Source organism: Cucurbita pepo, chromosome 7 (genome assembly GCF_057944985.1).
Source record: "Cucurbita pepo subsp. pepo isolate OVF chromosome 7, ASM5794498v1, whole genome shotgun sequence".
NCBI lineage: Eukaryota > Viridiplantae > Streptophyta > Magnoliopsida > Cucurbitales > Cucurbitaceae > Cucurbita > Cucurbita pepo.
In genome coordinates this window covers 10359645-10385894 of record NC_141804.1, presented here as the reverse complement: position 1 = coordinate 10385894, position 26250 = coordinate 10359645, and the positions used below count along the sequence as shown (strand labels likewise).

General features: G+C 39.3%; 6 protein-coding genes and 14 non-coding genes across 21 annotated transcripts; 18 read left to right on the top strand and 2 right to left on the bottom strand.

The window, feature by feature from the left end:
* The first annotated feature begins 73 nt into the window (after positions 1-73).
* Positions 74-155, top strand: TRNAS-UGA (transfer RNA serine (anticodon UGA)). Its single transcript has one exon. It is a non-coding gene; the product is annotated as a tRNA-Ser (tRNA).
* Positions 156-250: 95 nt separating this feature from the next.
* On the top strand, positions 251-333 carry TRNAS-CGA (transfer RNA serine (anticodon CGA)). The gene has a single exon. It is a non-coding gene; the product is annotated as a tRNA-Ser (tRNA).
* A 95-nt stretch (positions 334-428) lies between these two features.
* TRNAS-UGA (transfer RNA serine (anticodon UGA)) lies at positions 429-510 on the top strand. The gene has a single exon. It is a non-coding gene; the product is annotated as a tRNA-Ser (tRNA).
* Positions 511-604: 94 nt separating this feature from the next.
* On the top strand, positions 605-686 carry TRNAS-CGA (transfer RNA serine (anticodon CGA)). The gene has a single exon. It is a non-coding gene; the product is annotated as a tRNA-Ser (tRNA).
* Positions 687-781: 95 nt separating this feature from the next.
* On the top strand, positions 782-863 carry TRNAS-UGA (transfer RNA serine (anticodon UGA)). Its single transcript has one exon. It is a non-coding gene; the product is annotated as a tRNA-Ser (tRNA).
* A 270-nt stretch (positions 864-1133) lies between these two features.
* TRNAS-CGA (transfer RNA serine (anticodon CGA)) lies at positions 1134-1215 on the top strand. Its single transcript has one exon. It is a non-coding gene; the product is annotated as a tRNA-Ser (tRNA).
* A 95-nt stretch (positions 1216-1310) lies between these two features.
* On the top strand, positions 1311-1392 carry TRNAS-UGA (transfer RNA serine (anticodon UGA)). Its single transcript has one exon. It is a non-coding gene; the product is annotated as a tRNA-Ser (tRNA).
* Positions 1393-1487: 95 nt separating this feature from the next.
* Positions 1488-1569, top strand: TRNAS-UGA (transfer RNA serine (anticodon UGA)). The gene has a single exon. It is a non-coding gene; the product is annotated as a tRNA-Ser (tRNA).
* Positions 1570-1663: 94 nt separating this feature from the next.
* On the top strand, positions 1664-1745 carry TRNAS-CGA (transfer RNA serine (anticodon CGA)). The gene has a single exon. It is a non-coding gene; the product is annotated as a tRNA-Ser (tRNA).
* Positions 1746-1840: 95 nt separating this feature from the next.
* Positions 1841-1922, top strand: TRNAS-UGA (transfer RNA serine (anticodon UGA)). Its single transcript has one exon. It is a non-coding gene; the product is annotated as a tRNA-Ser (tRNA).
* An 87-nt stretch (positions 1923-2009) lies between these two features.
* Positions 2010-2091, top strand: TRNAS-UGA (transfer RNA serine (anticodon UGA)). The gene has a single exon. It is a non-coding gene; the product is annotated as a tRNA-Ser (tRNA).
* A 288-nt stretch (positions 2092-2379) lies between these two features.
* Positions 2380-2461, top strand: TRNAS-UGA (transfer RNA serine (anticodon UGA)). Its single transcript has one exon. It is a non-coding gene; the product is annotated as a tRNA-Ser (tRNA).
* An 87-nt stretch (positions 2462-2548) lies between these two features.
* On the top strand, positions 2549-2630 carry TRNAS-UGA (transfer RNA serine (anticodon UGA)). The gene has a single exon. It is a non-coding gene; the product is annotated as a tRNA-Ser (tRNA).
* A 285-nt stretch (positions 2631-2915) lies between these two features.
* Positions 2916-2997, top strand: TRNAS-UGA (transfer RNA serine (anticodon UGA)). The gene has a single exon. It is a non-coding gene; the product is annotated as a tRNA-Ser (tRNA).
* Positions 2998-3584: 587 nt separating this feature from the next.
* On the bottom strand, positions 3585-4589 carry LOC111785403 (uncharacterized). The gene has a single exon (XM_023665811.2). The coding sequence runs from the start codon at positions 4489-4491 to the stop codon at positions 3706-3708; it is 786 nt and encodes a 261-aa protein (XP_023521579.1). The 5' UTR covers positions 4492-4589; the 3' UTR covers positions 3585-3705.
* A 3302-nt stretch (positions 4590-7891) lies between these two features.
* On the top strand, positions 7892-11308 carry LOC111785402 (UPF0603 protein At1g54780, chloroplastic-like). Its single transcript, XM_023665810.2, has 3 exons — positions 7892-8463; positions 9687-9879; positions 10931-11308. The coding sequence occupies exons 1-3, from the start codon at positions 8026-8028 to the stop codon at positions 11176-11178; spliced, it is 879 nt and encodes a 292-aa protein (XP_023521578.2). The 5' UTR covers positions 7892-8025; the 3' UTR covers positions 11179-11308.
* Positions 11309-12923: 1615 nt separating this feature from the next.
* LOC111785400 (GDSL esterase/lipase At1g54790-like) lies at positions 12924-16617 on the top strand. 2 transcript variants are annotated; one of them, XM_023665809.2, is made up of 5 exons: positions 12927-13303; positions 13859-14062; positions 14140-14309; positions 15850-16120; positions 16202-16617. In XM_023665809.2, exons 1-5 carry the CDS (start codon positions 13030-13032, stop codon positions 16468-16470), a joined length of 1188 nt encoding a protein of 395 aa, XP_023521577.2. In that variant the 5' UTR covers positions 12927-13029; the 3' UTR covers positions 16471-16617. The 2 variants fall into 2 exon arrangements, with proteins under 2 accessions (XP_023521576.2, XP_023521577.2); XM_023665808.2 differs by having other exon boundaries at positions 12924-13303; positions 15850-16617.
* Positions 16618-17752: 1135 nt separating this feature from the next.
* LOC111785399 (G-type lectin S-receptor-like serine/threonine-protein kinase LECRK3) lies at positions 17753-20324 on the top strand. The gene has a single exon (XM_023665807.2). It carries the CDS (start codon positions 17753-17755, stop codon positions 20192-20194), a length of 2442 nt encoding a protein of 813 aa, XP_023521575.2. The 3' UTR covers positions 20195-20324.
* Positions 20325-21556: 1232 nt separating this feature from the next.
* LOC111798697 (GDSL esterase/lipase At1g54790) lies at positions 21557-25713 on the bottom strand. Its single transcript, XM_023682001.2, has 4 exons — positions 25550-25713; positions 25190-25393; positions 24942-25111; positions 21557-22151 (listed from the first exon to the last, which is right to left on the bottom strand). Exons 2-4 carry the CDS (start codon positions 25383-25385, stop codon positions 22143-22145), a joined length of 375 nt encoding a protein of 124 aa, XP_023537769.2. The 5' UTR covers positions 25386-25393; positions 25550-25713; the 3' UTR covers positions 21557-22142.
* Positions 22202-24265, top strand: LOC111798862 (G-type lectin S-receptor-like serine/threonine-protein kinase LECRK3). The gene has a single exon (XM_087125248.1). It carries the CDS (start codon positions 22217-22219, stop codon positions 24230-24232), a length of 2016 nt encoding a protein of 671 aa, XP_086981374.1. The 5' UTR covers positions 22202-22216; the 3' UTR covers positions 24233-24265.
* Positions 25714-26250: the final 537 nt, after the last annotated feature.

Sequence of the window (26250 nt, the reverse complement as noted above, 5' to 3'; positions counted from 1 at the left end):
ACTATCTCAAAGCACAATTGAGTCGTTGTTTTTAACTCGAGTAACTTTTATCTAAAATTGACCAAATATCATTGTCGATGTGTTCGAGTGGTTAAGGAGACAGACTTGAAATTTGTTGGGTTTCACCCGCGCAGGTTCGAACCCTGCTGTCGACGTTTTAATTTACTTTTATTAGAAACTATCTCAAAGCACAATTGAGTCGTTGTTTTTAACTCGAGTAACTTTTATCTAAAATTGACCAAATATCATTGTCGATATGTCCGAGTGGTTAAGGAGACAGACTCGAAATCTGTTGGGTTTCACCCCGCGCAGGTTTGAACCCTGCTGTCGACGTTTTAATTTACTTTTATTAGAAACTATCTCAAAACACAATTGAGTCGTTGTTTTTAACTCGAGTAACTTTTATCTAAAATTGACCAAATATCATTGTCGATATGTCCGAGTGGTTAAGGAGACAGACTTGAAATCTGTTGGGTTTCACCCGTGCAGGTTCGAACCCTATTGTCGACATTTTAATTCTTTTTTATTAGAAACTATCAAAGGAGAATTGAGACGTTAATTTTCAACTCGAGTAACTTTTATCTAAAATTAACCAAATATCATTGTCGATATGTCCGAGTGGTTAAGGAGACAGACTCGAAATCTGTTGGGTTTCACCCGCGCAGGTTCAAACCCTACTGTCGACGTTTTAATTTACTTTGATTAGAAACTATCTCAAATCACAATTGAGTCGTTGTTTTTAACTCGAGTAACTTTTATCTAAAATTGACCAAATATCATTGTCGATATGTCTGAGTGGTTAAGGAGACAAACTTGAAATCTGTTGGGTTTCACCCGCGCAGGTTCGAACCCTGCTGTCGACGTTTTTATTTACTTTTATTAGAAACTATCTCAAAGCACAATTGAGTCGTTGTTTTTAACTCGAGTAACTTTTATCTAAAATTGACCAAATATCATTGTCGATGTGTCCGAGGGGTTAAGGAGACAGACTTGAAATTTGTTGGGTTTCACCCGTGCAGGTTCGAACCCTATTGTCGACATTTTAATTCTTTTTTATTAGAAACTATCAAAGGAGAATTGAGACGTTAATTTTCAACTCGAGTAACTTTTATCTAAATTAACCAAATATCATTGTCGATATGTCCGAGTGGTTAAGGAGACAGACTCGAAATCTGTTGGGTTTCACCCGCGCAGGTTCAAACCCTGCTGTCGACGTTTTAATTTACTTTTATTAGAAACTATCTCAAAGCACAATTGAGTCGTTGTTTTTAACTCGAGTAACTTTTATCTAAAATTGACCAAATATCAATGTCGATATGTCCGAGTGGTTAAGGAGACAGACTTGAAATCTGTTGGGTTTCACCCGCGCAGGTTCGAACCCTGCTGTCGACGTTTTTATTTACTTTTATTAGAAACTATCTCAAAGCACAATTGAGTCGTTGTTTTTAACTCGAGTAACTTTTATCTAAAATTGACCAAATATCATTGTCGATGTGTCCGAGTGGTTAAGGAGACAGACTTGAAATTTGTTGGGTTTCACCCGTGCAGGTTCGAACCCTATTGTCGACATTTTAATTCTTTTTTATTAGAAACTATCAAAGGAGAATTGAGACGTTAATTTTCAACTCGAGTAACTTTTATCTAAAATTAACCAAATATCATTGTCGATATGTCCGAGTGGTTAAGGAGACATACTCGAAATCTGTTGGATTTCACCCGCGCAGGTTCGAACCCTGCTATCGATGTTTTAATTTACTTTTATTAGAAACTATCTCAAAGCACAATTGAGTCGTTGTTTTTAACTCGAGTAACTTTTATCTAAAATTGACCAAATATCATTGTCGATATGTCCGAGTGGTTAAGGAGACAGACTTGAAATCTGTTGGGTTTCACCTGTGCAGGTTCGAACCCTGCTTTTAATTTACTTTTATTAGAAACTATCTCAAAGCACAATTAAGTCGTTGTTTTTAACTCGAGTAACTTTTATCTAAAATTGACCAAATATCATTGTCGATATGTCCGAGTGATTAAGGAGACAGACTTGAAATCTGTTGGGTTTCACCCGCGCAGGTTTGAACCCTGCTGTCGACGTTTTAATTTACTTTTATTAGAAACTATCTCAAAGCACAATTGAGTCGTCGTTTTTACCCGCGCAGGTTTGAACCCTGCTGTCGACGTTTTAATTTACTTTTATTAGAAACTATCTCAAAGCACAATTGAGTCGTCGTTTTTAACTCGAGTAACTTTTATCTAAAATTGACCAAATATCATTGTCGATATGTCCTAGTGGTTAAGGAGACAGACTCAAAATCTGTTGGCACAATTGAGTCGTTGTTTTTAACTCGAGTAACTTTTAGCTAAAATTGACCAAATATCATTGTCGATATGTCCGAGTGGTTAAGGAGACAAACTTGAAATCTGTTGGGTTTCACCCGTGCAGGTTCGAACCCTGTTGTCGACGTTTTTATTTACTTTTATTAGAAACTATCTCAAAGCACAATTGAGTCGTTGTTTTTAACTCGATAACTTTTATTGACCAAATATTATTGTCGATATGTCCGAATTGTTAAGGAGACAGATTTGAAATCTGTTGGGTTTCACCCGTGCAGGTTCGAACCCTGCTGTCGATGTTTTAATTTACTTTTATTAGAAACTATCTCAAAGCACAATTGAGTCGTTATTTTTAACTCGAGTAACTTTTATCTGAAATTGACCAAATATCATTGTCGATATGTCCGAGTGGTTAAAGAGACAGATTCTAAATCTGTTGGGTTTCACCCGCGCAGGTTCGAATCCTGCTGTCCACGTTTTAATTTACTTTTATTAGAAACTATCTCATTTACTTTCTCAAAGCAGAATTGAGTCGTTAATTTTCAACTCGAGTAACTTTTATCTAAAATTAACCAAATATCGTTGTCGATATGTCCGAGTGGTTAAGGAGATAGACTTGAAATCTGTTGGGTTTCACTTGCGTAGGTTCGAACCCTGCTGTCGACGTATTGTATTGTAACGTTCGAATTCTAAATGATTTTACCCTAATTTTTGGTTAGTAGTTAATTAATATATCACCTAGTTAACTACTAACCGACGTTCTAAAGTTCTAGGTCTTATATCTCTAGGTCTTATATCTCTCCACACATTCTCCTCATACGTTACGAGAGGCTAGCTTCCACATCTCTCTACCACTCTTCTTTCTTCTAGACGAAGCCACTCGTCTCAAATCAAGTGTATTGTTTAGTGTCTGATCGCTCTAAAACTTCACGAGAAATCTCTCGATCGTTTCTCGTTTATCACCTCGATCAGTGGTACAAAGCCTTCCCAAAAACACTTCTTTCTACTCTTCATTCATGATAGGTTATTATTATAAAACTAAGAATATATATATATATATATATATATATATATATATATATATATTAAAGTTTTATTTTTTAAATAAATAATAATAATAATAATAAATAACATAAAATAACTTAAATGCAAGTGAATTTTTTTCCTTGGAAATTGCATTCCAGAATATTCCATTTCAAAAATTGCTTTTTTTTTAAATAAATAAATAAATTGACACTCCCCATAAATTCAAATAATAATAATAATAATAATAATAATAATAATAATTATCTCAATTTTATGCACACCCACCGCTTCATTAAATTCTACCGACTGAATTTTAATAAAATAAAAAATAAAAAATAAATAAAAATCTTAACTCGTTGTCACGCAGTGCTGCCTCCACACATCCAAATTCCGGTGGTGGTGGCCACGGTGGTGCTCACGGCGGCGCTGGTGGTTCACCACCTCAACACACCGCCGGAATTCCACCTGCCCTTCTTTCACAAACCCATCTTCTTCTACCTCTTCCTCTTCAATCCTATCCTCCTCTTCCTCGTCCTCATCCTTAATAAGATGCAATCTCAACCGTCCATCTTCGCGACACGCGCGAAGAATCTCCGTCCGTTCGATCTTCACCTCAGTCAGCTCCAACCTCCCATCCTTCCTAACCGACCGGAGATAAAAATTCGGATGACCATGTTGATTCAACGACGTCAACGGCGGCGGAAACCTCCTCACCACCACCCTCCTCCGCCGCACCCGAACCGTACACCCACCACCACTATCTCCCCCATTTTCCACACCCATCATCTCATCATTAACCAATCGTTCATCGGAGCTTTCAAATCCAAGGCTCTCGGTACACGACATCAACCCATCAACGCCACCGCCAACGGCGTCGAGGAAACCAACTCCGCCGGGATCCTGTCGTGGGGTCGCCGGCGAGGAACAGAGAGGCTTCAAAACAGAGGAGGATTCGAGGATATTGGGGGATTTGAATTGGGTGAGATTGTTGTCGGAAATCAAACCCAAGCCGAGAAGGGGGTGTTCGGCGGCGGCGTCGGCGTCGGCGACGGCGGCGGAGGGGGCGGATTTGGGAGAGAAGGTGTCGGCGAAGGACATGAAAGAGTAGAGGCTTTTTCTGTACAAATTGATCATAATTTGGGTGTGTTTTTGTGTTTGGATTGGGGAAATAATGAAGGAGGTGAGGAGAAGAAGGTATTAATAATGGTGAGGGCGTTATGGGATATGGTGAAGAGAGTGCCAACGGGGTGAGGAAAGGGTGCCGGGTCCCACGAGAGATGCCCAAAGCCAAAAGACTTGGGATATTAACTTCTCTTTTTTTTTTTTTTTTTTTTTTTTTTTTTTTTTTTTTTTTTTTTTTTTTATTATTAATAATTATATCCGTTCTTGAGCTCGATCCACTCGGACTACTTAAATCGAATCATAAACGTTGGGTTGAGTTAGATCTTTTTGGTTTGGATTGGGTTCCGACTTTTAAAAATAGAAAATTTGGATGGGTTCAGTAGTTGATTTTTTTTTTTAACAATTGAAATGAGATGAGTGGCTGTAAGATCCTGCATCGATAGTAGATGTAACGGGCTAAAGCGGACAATATCTGTTGGCGGTAGGCTTGGGTTGTTACAAATGCTAGCTAGAATGTTAGCCCCTAATGGCGGTAGATTGTGGGATCCCACATCGGTAGGAGAGGAAACGAAACATCTCTTTTTATAAGGGTGTGAAAATCTATTGCTAGAAGACATGTTTTAAAATCATGAGGCTGACAGCGATATGTAATGAGCTAAAACGGACAATATTTGTTAGCGGTGGGCTTGGGTTATTACAAATGGTATTAGAGTTAGACACTGAGCGGTGTGCTAGCGAGAACGTAGGCCTCTAGTGACAGTGGATTCTGAGATCCCACATTGGTTGGAGAGGGGAATGGAACATCTCGGTGTGGAAATCTCTCTTTAATTAGTAGACACGTTTTAAATTGTGAGACTAACGACAATACGTAATAGGCTAAAGCAGACAATATATGCTAGCGGTTGGATTGTTACAAATGTTATTAGAGCCAGACACGGGATGGTGTGCCAGCGAGAATGTTGGCCTCTAGTGGCAGTGGATTGTGAGATCCCACATTAGTTGGAGAGGGAACGAAACATAAGGGTGTGGAAATCTCTCGCTGTAAACATATTTTAAAATCATTAGGCTGACAGCGATATGTAACGGGCTAAACCAGACAATATTTATTAGCAGTGGACTTGAGTTGTTACAAATGGTATTAGAGCTAGACACTGGGCGGCGTGCTAGCGAGAATGCAGGCCTCCACTAATAGTGGATTGTGAAATCTCACATCGGTTGGAGAGGGGAACGAAGCATCTCTTATAAGGGCGTGGAAATCTCTCTTTAATTAGTAGACACGTTTTAAAATCGTGAGACTAACGATGATACGTAACAGGCTAAAGCAGACAATTTCTGCTAGCGGTAGGTTTGGATTGTTACACATGTTGATAATCGAAGAGCCTTGGAGTGAGGGAGAGAGAAAAATGATTGAACTTGTCCTTACTTGCTATATATATACACCCATATACATATATTATTATATATTTCTGAGATTGAAATCTCGATCAATGACAAGTTGAGATTGAAATATCGTTTTTCGAGCCGGATGAAAATTGAAATATCGATATCGAAAGTAGTTTTGAATCTCTTATCTGTCACACTACTTCTTGCTCAAAAAATGAAGATACGAGGTACCGGCCGAGTCAGTGAGTCATCGAGTGCGATTGTGCTTCTGTGAACCTGTAAGGAGTGCGACTATGCCTAGGCGTTGCAAGCCTGCAAGGAGGAGCATTGTGGAAGTCAAAGGAAGGAAGAACGAAGAAGATGCAAAATCGACTACCGAGTCGTGAGGCGAGGCAATTGTGTTTTACGATTGTGTACTCAATGTGCAATGCGATGATGTGCGAAGGAAGGAAGAAGAACGAAGAAGTACGTCGTACAAGGAGCCGGAAGAGTACAAATACTGATTAGCGTCAACAATGCTGTATTTTTGCAAAGCAGCTAGAGGTCTTTTCAGTATCCTTACAAACTTTCACAAAGGAAGCTAACTTAACGAATTGAATAACTAATTTGGAATCTATGATGATCACTCTTAGATTCCAAGATGACTCACTACAGAATTAGCTTGATCAAGACTAATCCAATGAATCGGTTTTAACATTAAACATAAAGCAAGATTGGAAAGAAACATAACTCACAAAGGGTTTCAAACACACCGTTTTTGTATTCCACTGTGATTTCAAACTTAATATTACATGCTTTCAAATAGGTCAAAAAGTTAATCTAAACCTAATATAGCTCACTACCCGCTACCGACTATAAATAAAAGCTATTAAATACAAATAGAAGAAAATAAGAAATGACATAAATAGTCTTACATAGTAGTTCAACTACAAAGACATACCAAAGACGTAAAGTCTTCCTATCACTTTCCAATGTCACTCTATACTTTTTCTTGATTTGATACTTAAATCTCTTTGCATTGCTTCTTGTAATTGCTCATTCGGGTACATGCAAATAATCAGTTGTTGGAATTCGTATCAAGTACTGTGTACTCAGGACTAGTGTGAGCTCTCTATCATCAGTTGTGACGTCACGTCAGAGGAGGATGGAAGAGCATGAGTACGTAATCAAGTTGGACACTTTACACTGCCTACTATGCTGAGTAGTGGGTCACTGGCCGAGGAAGAACCAAAGAAGAACACGCGAGTTGGGGCGGGTTGACTCGGTCCTTTGCACACTGAACTCGTACTCAATCCAAACCAGATCGGGTCCTAAAAAATCAACCGAACCCAACTTGAAATTTCATCTAACCCAACCTTGGGTCACTTCAGGTTCTCTAGTTCAATGTACACCCTTGATCCTAATCGGTTCTCGAGTTGGGTCGGGTTGACTCGGTCCTTTACACACAGAACTCGTACTGAATCCAAACCAGATCGAGTCCTAAAAAACCAACCGAACCCAACTTGAAATTTCATCTAACCCAACCCTGGGTCGCTTCAGGTTCTCGAGTTCAATATACACCCTTGATCCTAATCAGTTCTCGAGTTGGGTCGGGTTGACTCGGTCCTTTACACACAGAACTCGTACCCAATCCAAACCAGATTAGGTCCTAAAAAACCAACCTAACCCAACTTGAAATTTCATCTAACCTAACCTTGGGTCGCTTCAGGTTCTCGAGTTCAATGTACACCCTTGATCCTAATCGGTTCTCGAGTTGGGTCAGGTTGACTCGGTCCTTTGCACACAGAACTCGTACCCAATCCAAATCAGATCAGGTCCTAAAAAACCAACCGAACCCAACTTGAAATTTCATCTAACCCAACCTTGGGTCGCTTTAGGTTCTCGAGTTCAATATACACCCTTGATCCTAATCGCTTCTTTTCCGTAGATTTTTTTTTTCAACAAACTAAAAAACAAATAAAAAGAATTAGAAGAACAGATATCATGATGTAAAATGTGAACTGTTGCTGACAGGATGCCGTTGAGCGCCAAAAACGTCCTCTACTTTTCCATGGCTCCCATGAACTCTTATCCATCTGTAACACTATTCGTCCCTACCACTCGATTTCTTATGGAACTCACAGATCTTCGTCTCCATTTTTCGTCTGAATCTCTTCAATTCCTATGGAAACCATTCTCTCTCCTCACTCTCTCTCTCCTCTCTTCAACCCTAACCCTAAACCTTCCACTTCCAAGAATCTCTTCCCCGTTTCCTCCCAATCCAGATCAAAATTTCAATGTTTCTGTAAACCTACTTCCCTTTCTCCCAAATCTCTCAAATCTTCTCTCCCAGTTCCTTCGATTTGGCTCTCCCATCTCCAACATGGCCTCGCGGCGCTATCGATTTCTTTGGCGCTCAACTTCTCCCCGTTGTTGGCCGGTGGGATTGCCGTAGCGTCTGAGTTTGATGTGCTCAATGATGGGCCGCCGAAGGAGTCGCATCTGGTGGACGATGCTGGAGTTCTCAGTAGGGTCACGAAGTCGGATTTGAAGAGGCTGTTGACGGATTTGGAGTTGAGGAAGAATTTTCACATCGATTTCGTAACTGTCAGGAAGCTCACTGTGAGTTCTCTGCCTTTGAATTCTTGAGAGCGAAACTAAATTTGTGTTGTTCGGAGAATCTATGGGTTGAATGTTTAATGTAGATATATAGTTATAGAATATTTTGAACTTTTGTTTATCATGGGAAGAAAATGGTAATGATCTGGTGTATGTTTATGACAATTTGATGATCTTTCTGAGACCCATTTTTAGAAAGTGGCCATCATATTGTGATGGGTTGTTTAAAATGGTGGCCACCATATTGAGAAATACCTTCTCTTGTCTAAAGTTTTGGTTCAAGTCTCAAGTGAAAAGTTAATATTGTCTCTAGAGGATGGTTTTAATAGTCCAAGCCCATAGTTCCTACACCTTTATAAAGAATGCTTTGTATACTCATTCTTAACCAATGTTAGATCTCACAATCCACCTCCTTTGGAGCTCAGCGATCTCGTTCCCCTCTCCAATCGATGTGGGACCCCCTAATCGACCCCCCTTCGGGGCCCAACGTCATTGCTGGCACATCGCTTGGTGTCTACCCTCCTTTGGGGTTCAGTCTACTTGTTGGCACATCGTCCAGTGTCTAGCTTTGATACCATTTGTAACAGCACAAGCCCAAGCCCAAGCCCATTGCTAGCAAATATTGTCCTCTTTGGACAGCCCCTTTTCGAGCGCTTCCCCTTAAGGTTTTTAAAACATATCTCCTAGGAGAGGTTTCTACACTCTCATAAAGAATACTTTGTTCTTCTCCCTAACTAATGTGAGATCTCACAATCCACCCCCTTCGGAGTCCACCATCCTTGCTGGCACTCGTTCACCTCTCCAATCGACGTGGGATCCCCAATCCACCCCCTTTGGGGCCCAGCGTCCTCGTTGGCACACCACCTGATGTCCACCCCCCTTTCAGGGTTCAGCCTCCTCGCTGGCACATTGCCTAGTGTCTGGCTCTAATACCATTTGTAACAACCCAAGTCCACCACTAGCAGATATTGTCCTTTTTGGGTTTTCCCATTCGGACTTCCCTTCAAGGTTTTTAAAACTAGTCTTATAGGGAGAGGTTTCCACACCCTTATAAAGAATGATTTGTTTTACTCTCCAACCAATGTGGGATCTCACAATGGTCTTCCTCAAGGAATAGTAAGGTGGGCCATGAGCACAAGAAACATAGGTTAAATTATAAGTTTACGCTTTGATCTCTTAAGTTTGTGTCTAAAGGGTCCCGAAACGTTATGAACTGCTGATTGTAGAGCAAAGCTGATGCATTTGAGTATGCTGATCAAGTTTTGGAGCGATGGTATCCCACTGTGGAAGACGGCAACAATAAAGGCATAGTTGTGCTTGTCACCAGTCAAAAGGAAGGAGCCATTACTGGTGGCCCTGCTTTTATCCAAGCTGTTGGAGAAAACATTCTTGATGCCACAGTTACAGAGAACCTCCCAGGTAAACTAAGCTAACCACCACTTCTTCCACTTATTTCACTCTTCACTCTCCAAGCTAACAATTTCTACCATTTCTTGCTTAAATTGTAACACATTGCAACTAGTAGATGCCTTAACTATACTCGTAGTCGTGTCTCCGTGTTTATGCGAGTTGACCTTGCATATGAGTTTCTCGACTTCAAAGGAAAAGAAAACCACAAACAAACTTGTATGTAGCTTAGCACGTGTCAATATCCCAACTAGTGTTGTTGTTTCTAGTAGGCCTGAGAGCTCTAAAAATGTCGAATAGGTCAAGAACTTGTTAAACGCAAAATGAAAAGTTTAAGGATTTATTAGACATTGTTTGAAGCCTAGAAACCAAATAGACACGAATCTCAGAGTTCAGGAACTTGTTAGACACAAATTTGATGAACTTCATCTTAATATTGTTCTTGGTTGCTTTTGCTCAAACTTCTGATACTAAATGTAACAGTCCAAGTCTACCGTGGGTAGATATTGTCCTATTTGGGCTTTTCCTTCCAGGCTTTTCCCAAGGTTTTAAAACGTGTCTGCTAGGAAGAGGTTTCCACACATTCGTTCCCCTCCCCAATCGATGTGATCCACCCCCTTGGAGCTCAACGTCCTCGTTGGCACACTGCTTAGTGTCTGGCTCTGATACCATTTGTAATAGCTCAAGCCCACCGCTAGCAGATATTGTCTTTTTTGGGCGTGATACCATTTGTCCAAGCTCACCGCTAGCAGATATTGTTCTCTATGGGCTTTCCCTTCCGGGTTTCCCCTCAAAGTTTTAAAATGCGTTTGCTTGGCCCTGGAGGGAGAGAACGAAATATTCTTTATAAGAGTGTACAAACCTCTCTCTAGCAGACGTGTTTTAAAACTGTGAGGCTGACGGTGATACATAATGGACCAAAACAGACAATATCTATTAGCGGTGGATTTGAGCTGTTACACTAAAACACCGTGATGAATGCATCAAAGAAGTGAATAATGCTTGTAGTTGCTACTTCATTTTTTAAACTGCAGGGTGAGTAAGGTTTGTTATGTAACTGCAGTATTAGCTACTGATGAAAAATACAATGAAGCCATATATAGCAGTGCGAAACGGCTAGTTGCTGCCATTGATGGCTTGCCAGATCCTGGAGGTCCTTCATTCAAGGAAAATAAGCGAGAATCTAACTTCAAATCAAGGGAAGAAACAGAGGAGAAAAGAGGTCAGTTTTCTCTTGTTGTTGGAGGTTTGTTAGTGATAGCCTTTGTTGTTCCTATGGCTCAGTATTATGCTTATGTATCCAAGAAGTGAAACAAACATGTAAGAGCCAGATCTTCCCATCTATTTCCTTCACATTCAAATGTATAAATTTGATGCTGTATGATCGCCACAAGATGATTTGCAAGAAACCTGCTATGAAATATAGTTGAGTGTTTTTTTTGGTTCTTCGTGTTCTTCATCTTCTAGGCCTACCCTTTCCTTTTTGTTCATTTTGTTTTTAACAATTAGGATATTGGAGGTTCGAGATATTCATGAGCAAACACAGAGAAGGTTTTTTCATTCCCGTTCTTGCCACTTGTATCGTTAAGATATTGTAATAGTCCAAGCCCACTGCTGGTAGATATTGTCCATTTTGGGCCGTTGCGTATCGCCGTCAGCCTCACAGTTTTAAAATGCGTCTTCTATCGAAAGGTTTCCACACTGTTTTGTTCCTCTCTCCAACCGATGTGGGATCTCACAATCTACTCTCTTTAGGGGCCAACGTCCTCGTTGACACATTGCCCGGTGTCTTGCTTTGATACCATTTGTAACATTCTAAACCCACCATTAGTCGATATTGTCTGCTTTGGCCCGTTACGTATCACTGTTAGTTTCATGGTTTTTAAAACGTGTCTAATAGGGAGAGGTTTTCACACCCTTGTAAGAAATGTTTCATTCTCCTCTCCAACTGATGTGTGATCTCTCAATCCACCTCCTTTGGGGGCTAGCGTCCTCGCTAACACATTGACCGGTGTCTGGCTCTGATACCATTTGTAATAGTCCAAACCCACCACTAACAGATATTGTCTGCTTTGGCCCGTTACGTATTGCTGTTAGTCTCACGGTATTTAAAACGTGTCTACTAAGGAGAGGTTTTCATACCCTTATAAGAAATGTTTCATTCCCCTCTCCAACCGTGGGATCTCACAGGTATATATACCTTTCCAGATGTCAAAGTTCTAAACTCAGTTGGATTGAAAGACGAATATGTTACATAATTGAAGTGATAAATGAAGATGGGTCGAGCAAAGTGGAAACTTACCTTCAAGCATTTGTACGACTTTCTTTATATGAATGAAATTAGTTTATGAATTTTCTTAACAGTAGATCCGGTTAAATCGAACCAACCCGAATGTTAATTTTAAAATATATATTTAGATTGTAACACTATTTTAAATATTATTTGTTAACAATTAAAAAAAAAAAAAAAAAACTATTTTTTTGGTTTGGGTTGAGTCGAATTTTTGGAAAACTGAAAATTTGGTTTGGTTGGTAGGTTGACATATTTTTTGGTCGGGTTAATTTGACCAACTCGAAAATAGGGTAACAACCCTACCATTTAAAAAATATATATATTTAACGTTTATAATCGATATAATGATTGATCCATTGTGACTTGTAAATGTTTGATAGTTAAACTTTATAAGATCTTAGTTATTAGTATAATTGGATAAATAGTTCTTTTAAAAAATAATTTTTTAAAAAAAATCCATCAATCCAACTCGACCCAGAAATAGAAGGTTGGATCGGGTTAAGTTTTTCTGGTCACCACCCCGAAATTTTGGGTTGATAAATAAAAGTTGGAATCCTATTCAGGTACAATTATATATTGTATTTTATAATTAATTATTTTTAAAAATATATATTAAAATTGGCTTATAAATAAATTTAAAATAAATATTTAAAAAATATATATTAATAATTATTTAAAAAAAATAATAACAAATATTTAAAATGATTAATTAGTAAAAGATAATAAAGGTAAAAGGCAACGGCATCTTAGCAAAGCCTTCCTCTTGTCTTTTTGCTTACTGCACACTGAACTTCTGACCCACCATTACCAACCTTACCTTCGAACCCATTTCTTGTTCTTCTCCTTCAGTTTGTCGCCCATATAATCCAATGCCGCACTCAAATTCTACTACTCCCCTTCCACCACCGTCCATGGCGCCCCTCACCCACCTCCTCCTCCTCCTCCTCCTCCTCCTCTGCGTTTCCGCCGCCACATCCAACCCTTTCTCCAGCCCCGCGGTTTTCAACTTCGGCGACTCCAACTCCGACACCGGTTGCGTTGTCGGTGCTGCCATTGAGAACATCTACCCCCCCTACGGCCACCGCTTCTTCGGACATCCCTCTGGGCGATACTCCGATGGCCGCCTCATCGTTGATTTTCTCTGTACGTTTCTGTTCTTCTTGGATTCTTTTTTCTCTCTGGAATTGATTTTCTTTTCTGCGATTAGGGTTTTCAGTTTTCGTCTCTCCAATCTCGCATTTCCCTAATTTAGGGAATAATCATACTATCTCTATTGTTATTAGGCTTTTTGGGAGTCCAAAGCCGGATTAAAGTGAACAATATCATACCATTGTAGAGAGTCGGGTTCATCTAACTAGTCATGCCCTAAACTTAGCCATGTCAATAGAATCCTCAAATGTCGAACAAAGTATTGTGAGTCTTGAAGACTTGACTAAGACTCCAAAAAGAAAAAGGAGTCGAGCCTTGATTAAGGAGAGACATACTTTGTTCAAGGGAAGGTGTTGGATGAAAGTCCCACATTGGCTCATCGGCTAATTTAGGGAATGATCATACTATCTCTATTGGTACGAGGCCTTTTGGAGAACCCCAAAGCAAAGCTACGAGAGTTTATGCTCAAAGTGCACAATATCATACCATTGTGGAGAGTCGTGTTCATCTAACCGTTTTCTCTCTTGTTGGTTTGCAATGTTTTTGCAGTGGATGCGATGGATATGCCTTACTTGAATGCGTATCTTGATTCCCTTGGCGCACCAAATTTTCGTAAGGGGTGCAATTATGCGGCTGCAGGCTCGACTATTCTTCCCGCAACAGCTACTTCTTTTTGCCCTTTTTCATTTGGGGTTCAGGTGAATCAGTTTCTTCATTTCAAAGCTAAAGTTCTTGAGCTTCGAGCAGGCAAAGGTATGATCGATTGTGAATGATATCAAGAACATAAAATCATTTCACTGTTTTGTGATCATTTCTGCTGCTTTCTTTAGGTGGTAAGAAACTTGATAAGTACCTTCCCGCTGATGATTACTTCCAGAAGGGGCTTTACATGTTTGATATTGGGCAGAATGATCTTGCTGGTGCATTTTATTCCAAAACTTTGGACCAAATTCTTGCCTCTATACCTGCAATTTTATCTGAATTTGAGAGTGGAGTTCAGGTTAGACTCAATGGCTTCTTTCTAAGTTATGTTGGCACAATGATGATTTTGTTTAGATGTGCTTTTACCTGCTTGATTTTGTGTTAGATTTGGGTATTGAACTTGATTTTGAGTGTTCTGGAAGCTAGTTTTTGTGTGATTTGTTGGTGGCTGATGATGGCTTCAGTTATAAACGATAATTTTTGTTAGAAGCATTTAGGTACTGAAGCGATCCAAGCCCACCACTAGTAGATATTGTTCTCTTTGGGTTTTCCCTTTCGGTTTTCCCTTTCGGGTTTTCTTCAGGTTTTTAAAACGTGTTTGCTAGGGAGAGGTTTCTACACCCTTGTAAAGAATGTTTCGTTCCCCTCTCCAATCGGATGTGGGATCTCACAATCCACCCCCTTCGGGGCTCAGCGTATTTGCTTGCACTCGTTCCCTTCTCTAATTGACGTGGGACCCCAATCCACTTCCTTCGGGGCTTAGCCTCCTCGCTAGCATATCGTCCGGTGTCTAGCTCTGATACCATTTGTAACGGCCCAAGCCCACTACTAGCAGATATTGTCCTCTTTGGGCTTTCCCTTCCGAGCTTCTCCTTGTTGGCAATCATTTTTGTTAGATACTGAAACGATCCAAGCCCACCGCTAGTAAATATTGTTCTCTTTGGACTTTCCTTTCGGGTTTCCCTTCAGGTTTTTAAAACGTGTCTGCTAGGGAGAGGTTTCTACACCCTTGTAAAGAATGTTTCGCTCCCCTCTTCGATCGATGTGGGATCTCACAATCCACCCCCTTTGAGGCCCAGCGTCCTCGTTGGCACTCGTTCCCTTCTCTAATTGATGTGGGATCCCCAATCCACCACCCTTTTCGTGGCCCAGCGTCCTTACTGGCACACCGCCTCGTGTCCACCTCCTTCGGGGCTTAGACTCCTCGCTGACACATTGCCCGGTGTCTGGCTCTTATACCATTTCTAACGGCCCAAGCCTACCGCTAGCCGATATTGTCCTCCCTGGGATTTCCCTTTCAAGTTCTTCCTCAAGGCTTTTAAAACGCGTCTGCTAGTAAGAGGTTTCCACACCCTTATAAAGAATGTTTTGTTCCTCTCTACAAGTGATGTGAGATCTCACCGTTACTATTTCTAAACACGTCTAGTGGTCGCAGGTGGCTACTTATTTAGGACACTAACATTTTAAGAGGTTAACGCAACCTCGAATGTTGTAGATTGTGGTTGTTCTATAAGATTAGTCGAAGTGAATGAAAGTAGAGTCCGACGCTAGCTGAATACAATACTCTCGTGTTGGTCAAAACTTAACTCAGGTATCACCAAGTAAAATACATGGAAAACATAATGGTTCGAGTTCGTTTACTATATTCTGTAGGATGAGACTTTATAGTTGTATTATCAATAAGGGTTAGATGGAACGAGATCAAACAATGATGGCTATCTACGAGTTTCCTTAGCAATCCAAATGAACTAGAGTCGGGTGGTTGTCTCGTGAGAACAGTCGAGGCGTGCGTAATCCCATTCGGTCATTACTTCATCATTCTTTTTGCCTATTTTCAGAAACTGTACGACGAAGGGGCGAGAAATTTTTGGATTCACAACACAGGTCCTTTAGGATGCTTGGCTCAGAACGTTGCTAAATTTGGAACAGACCCATCAAAGCTTGATGAATTTGGATGCGTCAGTTCACACAACCAAGCCGCCAAACTCTTCAATTTACAGCTTCATGCTCTCTGTAAAAAACTGCAGGGCCAATATTCAGATGGCAACGTCACATACGTCGATATCTACTCGATAAAATCGAATCTCATCGCCAATTATTCACGACTCGGTTGGCCGTCTTGCTGTACTTTAGCTTCATTTTCTGTCAATCCTGTAAAATCTGATGACTTGCTGCATTTTGACATGGCAGGTTTTGAGCAACCTATTATGGCTTGTTGTGGCTATGGAGGTCCACCGCTCAATTACGACAGTCGAATCGTGTGCGGACACACGAAGATGTTAAACGGGACGTTGGTGACGGCGAAAGGATGCGACGATAGCTCGGAGTACATCAATTGGGACGGAATTCATTATACAGAAGCTGCAAATCAGTATGTTTCATCACAAATACTCACTGGAAAATATTCTGATCCACCATTCTCAGAAAAAATGCCATTCCTTCTCAAACTCAAGTTCTAGTTGGCCTTACTTACACATGCATACATCCCACAACTGATAACTCATTTATATATGTCTAGATGGAAGCATTCATGTGGAATTTAGAACTATGATATGATATTAAGCGCTTTAAATGATAAGGCTGAAACAGACACAGATGTGATACCATGAAGATTTTTCATAATAAAGCACGACGATAATGAATTAACCGAGCATAATAATATTTCATACAAACTATGTGAAGTCCCACTTCAGTTGGAGATGGGAATGAAACTTTCCTTATAAGAGTGTAAAAACCTCTTTTTAGTACATGTATTTTAAAACCTTGAGGAGAAGTTAAGAAGGAAAAGCCTAAAGAAGACAAAATCTACCAGTGATGGGTTTGAGTCATTATAAATTCAAAGATAGCATTATGTAGGGCGGAAGTGGCTAAGACGAGAACCATGGTTAGAGATTAACTACAACCTAATCCATCTTGGTTCTTCATTTCTTGAGTCTATCATGCAACACGAGTCAATTACTTTCTACTTAATCCAATTCAGGATAATTATAAATTAATAAAAATATTTATTGTATTCTTGTCTAAAATTACTTTATTAACGGTTTCAATAATACTCTTAAACTAAAATATATATATATATATTATATATATATATATATATATATATATATATATTTTTTTTTTTTTGTATTCTTGTCTAAAATTACTTTATTAACAGTTTCAATAATACTCTTAAACTTAAAAAAAATAAAAAATAAAAAACTCTTTTTCAAATGAAAAAGGGTTAGTATTCTATTTTAAAAATTCGCTTAAATTTTAAAAAAATTTATTAACACCCTTCAACTTAATAATAAAAATATATATATTTATCATAAAAAATACTCATACTTTTTTAAGTAATATTAATAATTTATAAAGAGTCGATAGACAATTTTCGTCTATAAATGCCGACAAAAATAATTTTTTTTATAAAGGTATAAAATGTTAATGTTACCTTTAAAATTTTCTATATTTTTTAAACACAGTATTAACCATAAAAAGTATTTCTAAATTTGTTAAAAAAAAAATTGAAGGGTATTAATAAAACTTTTTAAAGTTAAAAGGATCGCAAGGGTATTCTTGACATTTTAAAAAATTTAAGGGTATTTTTGAGACCGAGATATTTTTATTAATCTTAAAAAACATTTATAGTAAGCCATACGTCAAAGTCAAATTAAAAGAAACAAATATTCAGACTGAGTCAAAGACTCGGCACTTCCCTTCTTATATATGGACTCATCTTCCCATATTGCTTCACATTCAATGGCTTCTTCTTCTTCTTCTTCTTCTTCTTCTTCTTTCCCTGTTCTTCTTCTTCTTCTTCTTCTTCTTCTGCCATCCTTGTCCATTTCTCAGCCCCACAAAAACATAACTCTGGGTTCATCTCTCACTGCAAATCCACGCACCAGAACCAACAATGGCGATTACTGGTCCTCTCCCTCCGGCGACTTCGCTTTCGGCTTCTTACAGTTTGGAAGCGACGGCTTTCTCTTAGCCATTTGGTTCAACAAAATCCCAGAAAGAACTGTGGTCTGGTCGGCCAATCGAAACGAACTGGTGCCCGGCGGATCCACTGTCCAACTCACCTCTCCTGGTCAGCTCCTGCTCAAGAACTCAAGAACAGGCAACCAAGTATGGAGCGCAAATGCACCAAGTGATAATCGAACACTAGTTTCTTATGCTGCCATGCTCGATACCGGAAACTTCGTCCTCGCTTCCAGTGATTCCCAAATTTTGTGGCAATCCTTTGACGAACCCACTGATACCATTTTACCATCACAGATTATGAACCAGAAATCGCTCATTGCGAGTCAATCAGCCACAAATTTCTTAGAGGGGAGATTTCAATTTTCTATGCAATCTGATGGGAATCTCGTGCTTAACACAAGAATTGCCCCTTTGGGTGCTCTTGGGACGGCTTATTGGGCAAGTGACACTGTAAATTCTGGGTTCCAGCTTGTTTTTAATCTATCTGGCTCTGTTTATATCTCTGCAAAAAATGGAACTATTATAAGCAATTTAATCTCCTCCAGTTCTTATTCAAATGAAGGTTTCTACCATCGAGCCATTCTGGATTACGATGGCGTTTTCAGGCAATATGTGTATCCAAAGAGCGAGAACGCTTCTCCTGAGGGTAAGTCTTGGATTAGTCTCTCAGATTTCATTCCTTCAAATATCTGTGATAGAATAGTTGGTGGGTTAGGAAGTGGAGTATGTGGGTATAATAGCTATTGTGAAACTGACGAAAATCATAGACCATCTTGCAAATGCCCACAAGGGTATCGAAGGGTTGATCCAAAAGATGAAATGAAAGGCTGCAGTCCAAATTTTGTTCCTCAAACATGCGAGGATTCTGATCTTGAAGCTAATAAATTCGATTTCTCTGTCATTGATAACACAGATTGGCCTAAAATTGATTATATGGGATACTCAGGGGAAGATGAGGATTGGTGTAGAACAGCTTGTTTGAATGATTGTTTTTGTGCTGCTGTGGTTTCTGAATCAGGGAATTGTTGGATGAAGAAGTTTCCTCTTTCATTTGGAAGAGTTAACCGTGATTACAACGGTAAATCTTTGATCAAATATAGGAAGGATAACTCTAGTTTGATAGCTACTGATCTTGTCATGAAATACAAGGACAAAACATTTGTGGTTATTGGATTAGCTCTTATTGGTGGCTCAGGTTGTCTGATTTTCATGTTCTTGCTGGTTAGTTTTCTGATTGTTTGTCGAAAGAGTAAGAACGGATATCGATCCTTGGTTATTTCCGGAAAGCTACCAGTTCTTGGAATGAACCTGAGAAGTTTTAGCTATGAAGAGCTAAACAAGGCCACAAATGGGTTCAAGGAGAAGCTGGGAAGTGGTGCTTTTGCTACTGTTTATAAAGGGATTGTTGACTCCATGGACAACGGCTTGGTAGCTGTTAAGCTATTGGATAATACAGTGAAAGAAGCAGACCAAGAATTCAAAGCTGAGGTCAGTGCTATAGCTCGAACGAACCACAAGAATTTGGTTCGATTGCTCGGTTTCTGTAATGAACAGCTACACAGACTGCTAGTTTATGAGTTCATGGCTAATGGGTCTCTAGCAGATTTTCTTTACGGACCGCCTTCAAACTGGAACAAGAGAATTCATCTGGCTATAGGAACTGCTAGAGGGCTTAATTATTTACATGAAGAGTGCAAAACTCAGATTATTCACTGTGATATTAAGCCTCAAAACATCCTTATTGATGACACTTTTTCTGCAAGAATTGCAGACTTTGGTTTAGCCAAACTCTTGAAGAAAGACCAGACTCGAACCGTGACCGCCATTAGAGGAACGAAAGGGTATGTGGCTCCAGAATGGTTCAGGAACCTCCCGATTACCGTGAAGGTAGATGTTTATAGCTTTGGAATTGTGCTGTTGGAGATCGTTTGTTGTAGAAGAAGCTTTGAAATGAAAGCGGAGGCTGAGGATGAAATGGTGTTGGCTGATTGGGCCTATGATTGCTTGATATCAAGGAAAGTTGAAAGGTTAGTAAGAAAAGATGAGGAAGCTAAGAAGGATATGAAAATGGTGGAGAAATTGGTTACCGTTGCCATTTGGTGCATTCAAGAGGAGCCATCTTTTAGGCCATCCATGAAGAAAGTCCTACAGATGCTTGAAGGTGTTGTTGAAGTTCCAGCTCCTCCTCATCCATCTTCATTCATCACCACAATTTAGTAACCATCGAGATCCATTCTCGAGCTATCTCTAGAGTGTCATTTCAGTGATTTTGTTTATTTTCCGTTGCTTGTTGTACTTCTGACACTTTGCTCGAGAGTATACGTTTTAATCTAACCTAGTTGGTGTATTTTTTGTTGGAATTGTTAGGTCATTATTCTGTATCATAGTTAGAAACCGAGTCAAAGTAGGTTAAGCCGTACAAAACGTGATCAATGATTGACATCCATATCGATGTTGAATGCATGAACATATAAAAATATCGACAAGTTTACGAAAATTTATAACTTAATCTAAGGGTAAAGGCATGCATCATTGACCAGAAATTCCAAGTCCCATTCAACCAAACTACTAATTTCCAAGTGCCTCTACTTTTCAGCTATTCCAAGTCTTTCAAAGTGGTTGAGAAGTGAATTTCTAGGAACTTGAGGGCAAGAAAACGTTACCTTCAATGATTACGAACGTGGAGTTAGTAGGTTTGAACAGTCAATAATGGTTAAGCTATGTTCACCTCAGCTATTTACCCTCAAACGTTAAAATCTATGAAGTTGTTTGGCTTGTAGATTCAAAATCAGAACTGTTGTGATATGGAATCACTCCAAGGAAAAATAAAATTCGAATTACCTTGTTGATCAAATATCAACGGGTAATAACACTTATTTGAGATTCGAATCAAATATATCACTTTGGCCCGTTACGTATCATTGTTAGCCTTATGGTTTTAAAACGCGTGTTAAGGAGAGGTTTCCGCACCCTTATAAGAAATGCTTCGTTCCCCTCTCCAACTGATATGAGATCTCACAATCCACCTTCATCCCCCTTGGGGGTCCTGCATTCTCGCTAGCACACCGTCTGGTGTTTGGCTCTGATACCATTTGTAACAGCCCAAGCCCACATCTAGCAGATATTGTCCCATTTGGCCCATTACGAGTCGCCGTCAGCCACACGATTTTAAAACACGTCTATTAGGGAGAAGTTTCCACACGCTTATAAGGAATGCTTCGTTTCCCTCTTAACCGATGCAGGATCTCATATAATGTAACTTGACTTTATCCTATGGTAATTAGAACAACATTTTTCACTACTTCCTTCAAGTGCATATTGTATGATTGAGATGTCTTACGTGATACCATACCACGTAGTTGGGTTACAGATTCAAAAATTCAAACCTTGTGGGAATTTGTATAAGGGGTTACAAAGCCTGAGATTCAATAAACAATGTTTGGAGGTTCAGGGTTGGAAAGCTTAAAAATTAAACTAGAAACATGTATGGTTAGGATATTAAACAACTTACACACTCGATCTAAGAACAAAATAGAAAAAATTAGATGACTTCAATAGCTACAGATAAGATAATCAATCTTAAAGAAAATAAATAGTTAAAGGGTTTTCTTTTTTCTTTTTATTGTTGGTCGACCAAAATATAACATTTCAACATTATTAATTTAGCATTTATTTATTTATGACTATGACAGAGTCAAAACGAAAAGTCTCATAGGAAGAAATTTTGTCCAAAATCAAGTCTTCTCCTGACTTGCTCAACTTTCTAATGGCAAACGTTAAACCCTTCAGAAATCTGCAAATTTAGGCCGATTTCATCTTCTTCTACAAACCCACAATCTTTGATTTATGGCTTCTGTTCAGAAATCGTCTTATTTCTTCCTTCTTCTTCTTCTTCTGGGTTTTCCATCCTTTTCAAATTCTCAGCCATATAAGAACATAACTCGAGATTCATCTCTCACTGCACAGAACAATAACAATGATTCCTACTGGCCCTCACAGTCTGGTGATTTCGCATTCGGGTTTCTTCAATTTGGAAGCAATGGCTTTTTGTTGGCCATTTGGTTCAACAAAATCCCAGAAAAAACTGTTGTCTGGTCGGCCAATCGCGACAATTTGGTGCCTGGAGGATCTAAAGTTCAGCTTACAAATCGTGGCCAGTTCGTGCTCAATGACCCTGAAGGCAGACCAATCAGGAGTGCAAGTTTAGGCGACAATGTCGGGTCAGTTTCTTATGCTGCTATGCTTGATTCTGGCAATTTCATTCTAGCTGGGAGTGATTCCCAAGTGTTGTGGCAAAGCTTCGATTATTCTACTGATACAATATTACCAACCCAGATCATGAAATCATCTCTTATTTCTTCTTATTCTGAAACGAATTACTCCGAAGGAAGATTTAAATTCTCAATGAAACCTGATGGAAATCTTGTCTCATCTTACCTCAAAACCATCCCTATGCGTGAAAGTGCCACATTATATTGGGAAAGTGAAACAAAAGGCTCTGGGTTTCAGCTGGTTTTCAACCTCTCTGGCTCCATTTATATCTCTGAAGGAAATGGAGGCAGTGTTGTACAAGTTTTGACGAACAATACTCCTTCAACTAAGGATTTCTACCATCGAGCCCTTTTGGAATATGATGGAGTTTTCAGGCAATATGTGTATCCAAAGAATGGTAATGATACCAGTCCTTCTCCTTGGCGTAAGGCTTGGAGTCAGGTATCAAATTCCATACCTTCTAATATTTGTGTGGCAATAAACGATGGCTTAGGATCTGGAGCTTGTGGGTTCAATAGCTATTGTAGTTTAGGTGATAATCAGAGACCAGTTTGCAGTTGTCCTCATGGCTATGAAAGGATTGATCCAAATGATGAGGCCAAAGGCTGCAAACCAAGTTTCGTTCCTCAAAGTTGCGGCGACAATTCGTCGTCGGACTTCGAGTTCATTTCCATAGAATACTCAGATTGGCCTTCTTCTGATTATGAGGCTTTCTATGAGGTTAATGAGGATTGGTGTAGAAGAGTTTGCTTGGAGGATTGTTTCTGTGCTGCTGTTGTTTTCAGTGGAAAAAAATGTTGGAAGAAGAGATTTCCTCTTTCATTTGGAAGAGTGGATCTTGGATTTCCAGGTAAAGCTCTGATTAAAGTTAGAAAAGATAACTCCACTTTCAAACTTGATCATCCAATCAAGAAAGTTGTGAAGGACAAAACTTTGATAGTTATTGGGTCAATTCTCTTAGGGTTTTTTGGGGTTCTGTTAGCAACTTTCTTTATTGCTTACCAATTCAATATAAAGAGAAGAAAGCTTGGTATGGTGGAAATGCCACCAGTTCTGAGCTTGAACCTACGCATTTTCAGCTATGAAGAGCTCAACAAGGCCACAGCTGGTTTCAAAGAACAGCTGGGAAGTGGCGCTTTCGCTACTGTTTATAAAGGGATTGTTGATGATTGTGTGGATAATAACTTGGTAGCTGTTAAGAAGCTGAACAATGTAGTAAAAGAGGGAGAGCAAGAGTTTAAAGCTGAAGTTAGAGCTATTGCTGGAACAAACCACAAGAATTTGGTTCAATTACTTGGGTTTTGCAATGAAGAGCCACATAGAATGTTGGTGTATGAATACATGAAAAATGGGTCCCTTGCAGATTTCCTTTTTGGGTCTTCAAAACCAAATTGGTATCAAAGGATTCAAGTCGTTTTAGGAACTGCTAGAGGGCTATGCTATCTACACGAAGAGTGTGATACTCAAATCATTCATTGTGATATTAAGCCTCAGAACATCCTTTTGGATGACTCGTTGGCTGCTCGGATTTCAGACTTTGGATTAGCCAAACTCTTGAACAAAAACCAAACCCGAACGATGACAGCGATTAGAGGAACGAAAGGGTATGTAGCTCCTGAGTGGTTTAGAAGTCTTCCCATTACGACGAAGGTTGATGTTTATAGCTTTGGCATTCTGCTGCTGGAGATTGTTTGTTGCAGGAAGAGTTTTGAAGCAGAGGCTGAGAAGGAAGATGAAATGGTGTTGGCAGATTGGGCTTATGATTGCTTCAAAGAGAGGAAAGTGGAGTTGCTCGTGAAGAACGATGAGGAAGCAAAGGAGGACATGAAGAAGGTGGAGAGGTTTGTAATGATAGCGATTTGGTGCATTCAAGAGGAGCCATCTTTCAGACCAACCATGAAGAAAGTCATACAAATGCTTGAAGGTGCTATCCAAGTTTCCACTCCGCCCGACCCATCTTCATTTATCACTTCAATTATGTAACATATTTTTCTTTCAATCCAACCAAGTTTCAAACTTTTGACGTCCAAGTTGAGGAAGGGTATATATCTTAATGAATTGTACCGAGTTTCGAACTTTTGACATCCCAAAAGGGTATATATCTGCGAGAACCCACATCAGTTGGAGAGAGGAACGAAACATTCCTTACAAGGGTGTGGAAACCTCTCCCTAGTAGACGCGTTTTAAAAACCATGAGGCTAACATTGATAAGTAACAGGCCAAAGCGGACAATATCTGCTAGCAATGGGTTTGAGTGTTACAAATGATATCAGAGCCAGACATCGAGCGATGTGCCAGCGAGAACGTTAGCCCTCTAAAGGGGGGTGTGGATTGTGAGATCCCACATCAATTGGATTGGGGAATGAAGCATTGTTTACAAGAGTGTAGAAACCTCTCCCTAGCAAACGTGTTTTAAAAACCTTGAGGGAAGCCCGGAGGGAAAAACCCAAAGAGGAGAATATCTACTAGCAATGGGGTTGGATCGTTTCAGTACCTAAATGCTTCTAACAAAAATGATTGTTTATAACTAAAGCCATCATCAGCCACCAATAAATCATATAAAAACTAGCTTCCAAAACACTCAGAATCAAGTTTAATACCCGAATCTAACAAAAATCAAGTAGGTAAAAGCACATCTAAACAAAATCATCATTGAGCCAAGATAACTTAGAAAGAAACCATTGAGTCTAACCTGAACTCCACTCTCAAATTCAGATAAAATTGCAGGTATTGAGGCAAGAATTTGGTCCAAAGTTTTGGAATAAAATGCACCAGCAAGATCATTCTGCCCAATATCAAACATGTAAAGCCCCTTCTGGAAGTAATCATCAGCGGGAAGGTACTTATCAAGTTTCTTACCACCTAAAGAAAGCAGCAGAAATGATCACAAAACAGTGAAAATGATTTTATGTTCTTGATATCATTCACAATCGATCATACCTTTGCCTGCTCGAAGCTCAAGAACTTTAGCTTTGAAATGAAGAAACTGATTCACCTGAACCCCAAATGAAAAAGGGCAAAAAGAAGTAGCTGTTGCGGGAAGAATAGTCGAGCCTGCAGCCGCATAATTGCACCCCTTACGAAAATTTGGTGCGCCAAGGGAATCAAGATTCGCATTCAAATAAGGCATATCCATCGCATCCACTGCAAAAACATTGCAAACCAACGAGAATCTAAGCATCAAACAAGAGAGAAAACAAGGGAATGCGAGATTACAGGGTCGAAAACTGAAAACCCTAATCGCAGAAAAGAAAATCAATTCCAGAGAGAAAAAAGGATCCAAGAAGAACAGAAGCGTACAGAGAAAATCAACGATCAGGTTGCCATCGAAGAACCGGTGGCCGTAGGGGGTAGATGTTCTCAATGGCCGCACCGACAACGCAACCGGTGTCGGAGTTGGAGTCGCCGAAGTTGAAAACCGCGGGAGAAAGGGTTGGATCTGGCGCCGAAAACGCAGAGGAGGAAAAATATATTGTTAATTTTAAAAAATATACATTATTTATTTTATTTTTATAATTATTTTTTTATTATTATTTATTCTCCAACAATTCTTTAAAATAATTTTTAACTATTTAGAATTTAATTTTTAAAATATATTCGCAAATTTTAATTAAATATTTAAAAATAAATAAAGAGATGTTTTACAACTAATACTTTAATTTTATTAAAAAAAAATTGAATAAACGAACAAAACCCGAACCAACCTAACCATAAAAAATTTATGGTTGAGATGAGTTGGATTGAATTCATTACTTAAAAAATTTACAACTCGAACAATTAGGTTAGATCTAAAAAAATTGTCTCGCCCCGACCCAACCCAACCCACGAATACCCTTAAGAAATACCAACATTGTTGTAGGGTGTCTCACTTACGTATTTCATACACGACCAGATATCATATTCACAATCAACTTGTTTAGTCAATTTATGCATAGTTAGATGGATTATCGAGAAAGATAATATATTAAAAGTATAAATTACTATTGTACTAAAAAAACTCG

Excerpts from the sequence above, each read along its gene's own strand:
- LOC111785403 (XM_023665811.2), bottom strand. The coding sequence starts at position 4,491 with ATGATCAATTTGTACAGAAAAAGCCTCTACTCTTTCATGTCCTTCGCC.
- LOC111785402 (XM_023665810.2), top strand. The coding sequence starts at position 8,026 with ATGGAAACCATTCTCTCTCCTCACTCTCTCTCTCCTCTCTTCAACCCT. Across the intron at positions 8,464-9,686 it reads TAACTGTCAGGAAGCTCACT|AGCAAAGCTGATGCATTTGA; the intron begins GTGAGTTCTCTG and ends TGCTGATTGTAG. Across the intron at positions 9,880-10,930 it reads AGTTACAGAGAACCTCCCAG|TATTAGCTACTGATGAAAAA; the intron begins GTAAACTAAGCT and ends ATGTAACTGCAG.
- LOC111785400 (XM_023665808.2), top strand. The coding sequence starts at position 13,030 with ATGCCGCACTCAAATTCTACTACTCCCCTTCCACCACCGTCCATGGCG. Across the intron at positions 14,063-14,139 it reads TGAGCTTCGAGCAGGCAAAG|GTGGTAAGAAACTTGATAAG; the intron begins GTATGATCGATT and ends TGCTTTCTTTAG. Across the intron at positions 14,310-15,849 it reads AATTTGAGAGTGGAGTTCAG|AAACTGTACGACGAAGGGGC; the intron begins GTTAGACTCAAT and ends GCCTATTTTCAG.
- LOC111785399 (XM_023665807.2), top strand. The coding sequence starts at position 17,753 with ATGGCTTCTTCTTCTTCTTCTTCTTCTTCTTCTTCTTTCCCTGTTCTT.
- LOC111798862 (XM_087125248.1), top strand. The coding sequence starts at position 22,217 with ATGCTTGATTCTGGCAATTTCATTCTAGCTGGGAGTGATTCCCAAGTG.
- LOC111798697 (XM_023682001.2), bottom strand. The coding sequence starts at position 25,385 with ATGGATATGCCTTATTTGAATGCGAATCTTGATTCCCTTGGCGCACCA. Across the intron at positions 25,112-25,189 it reads TGAGCTTCGAGCAGGCAAAG|GTGGTAAGAAACTTGATAAG; the intron begins GTATGATCGATT and ends TGCTTTCTTTAG.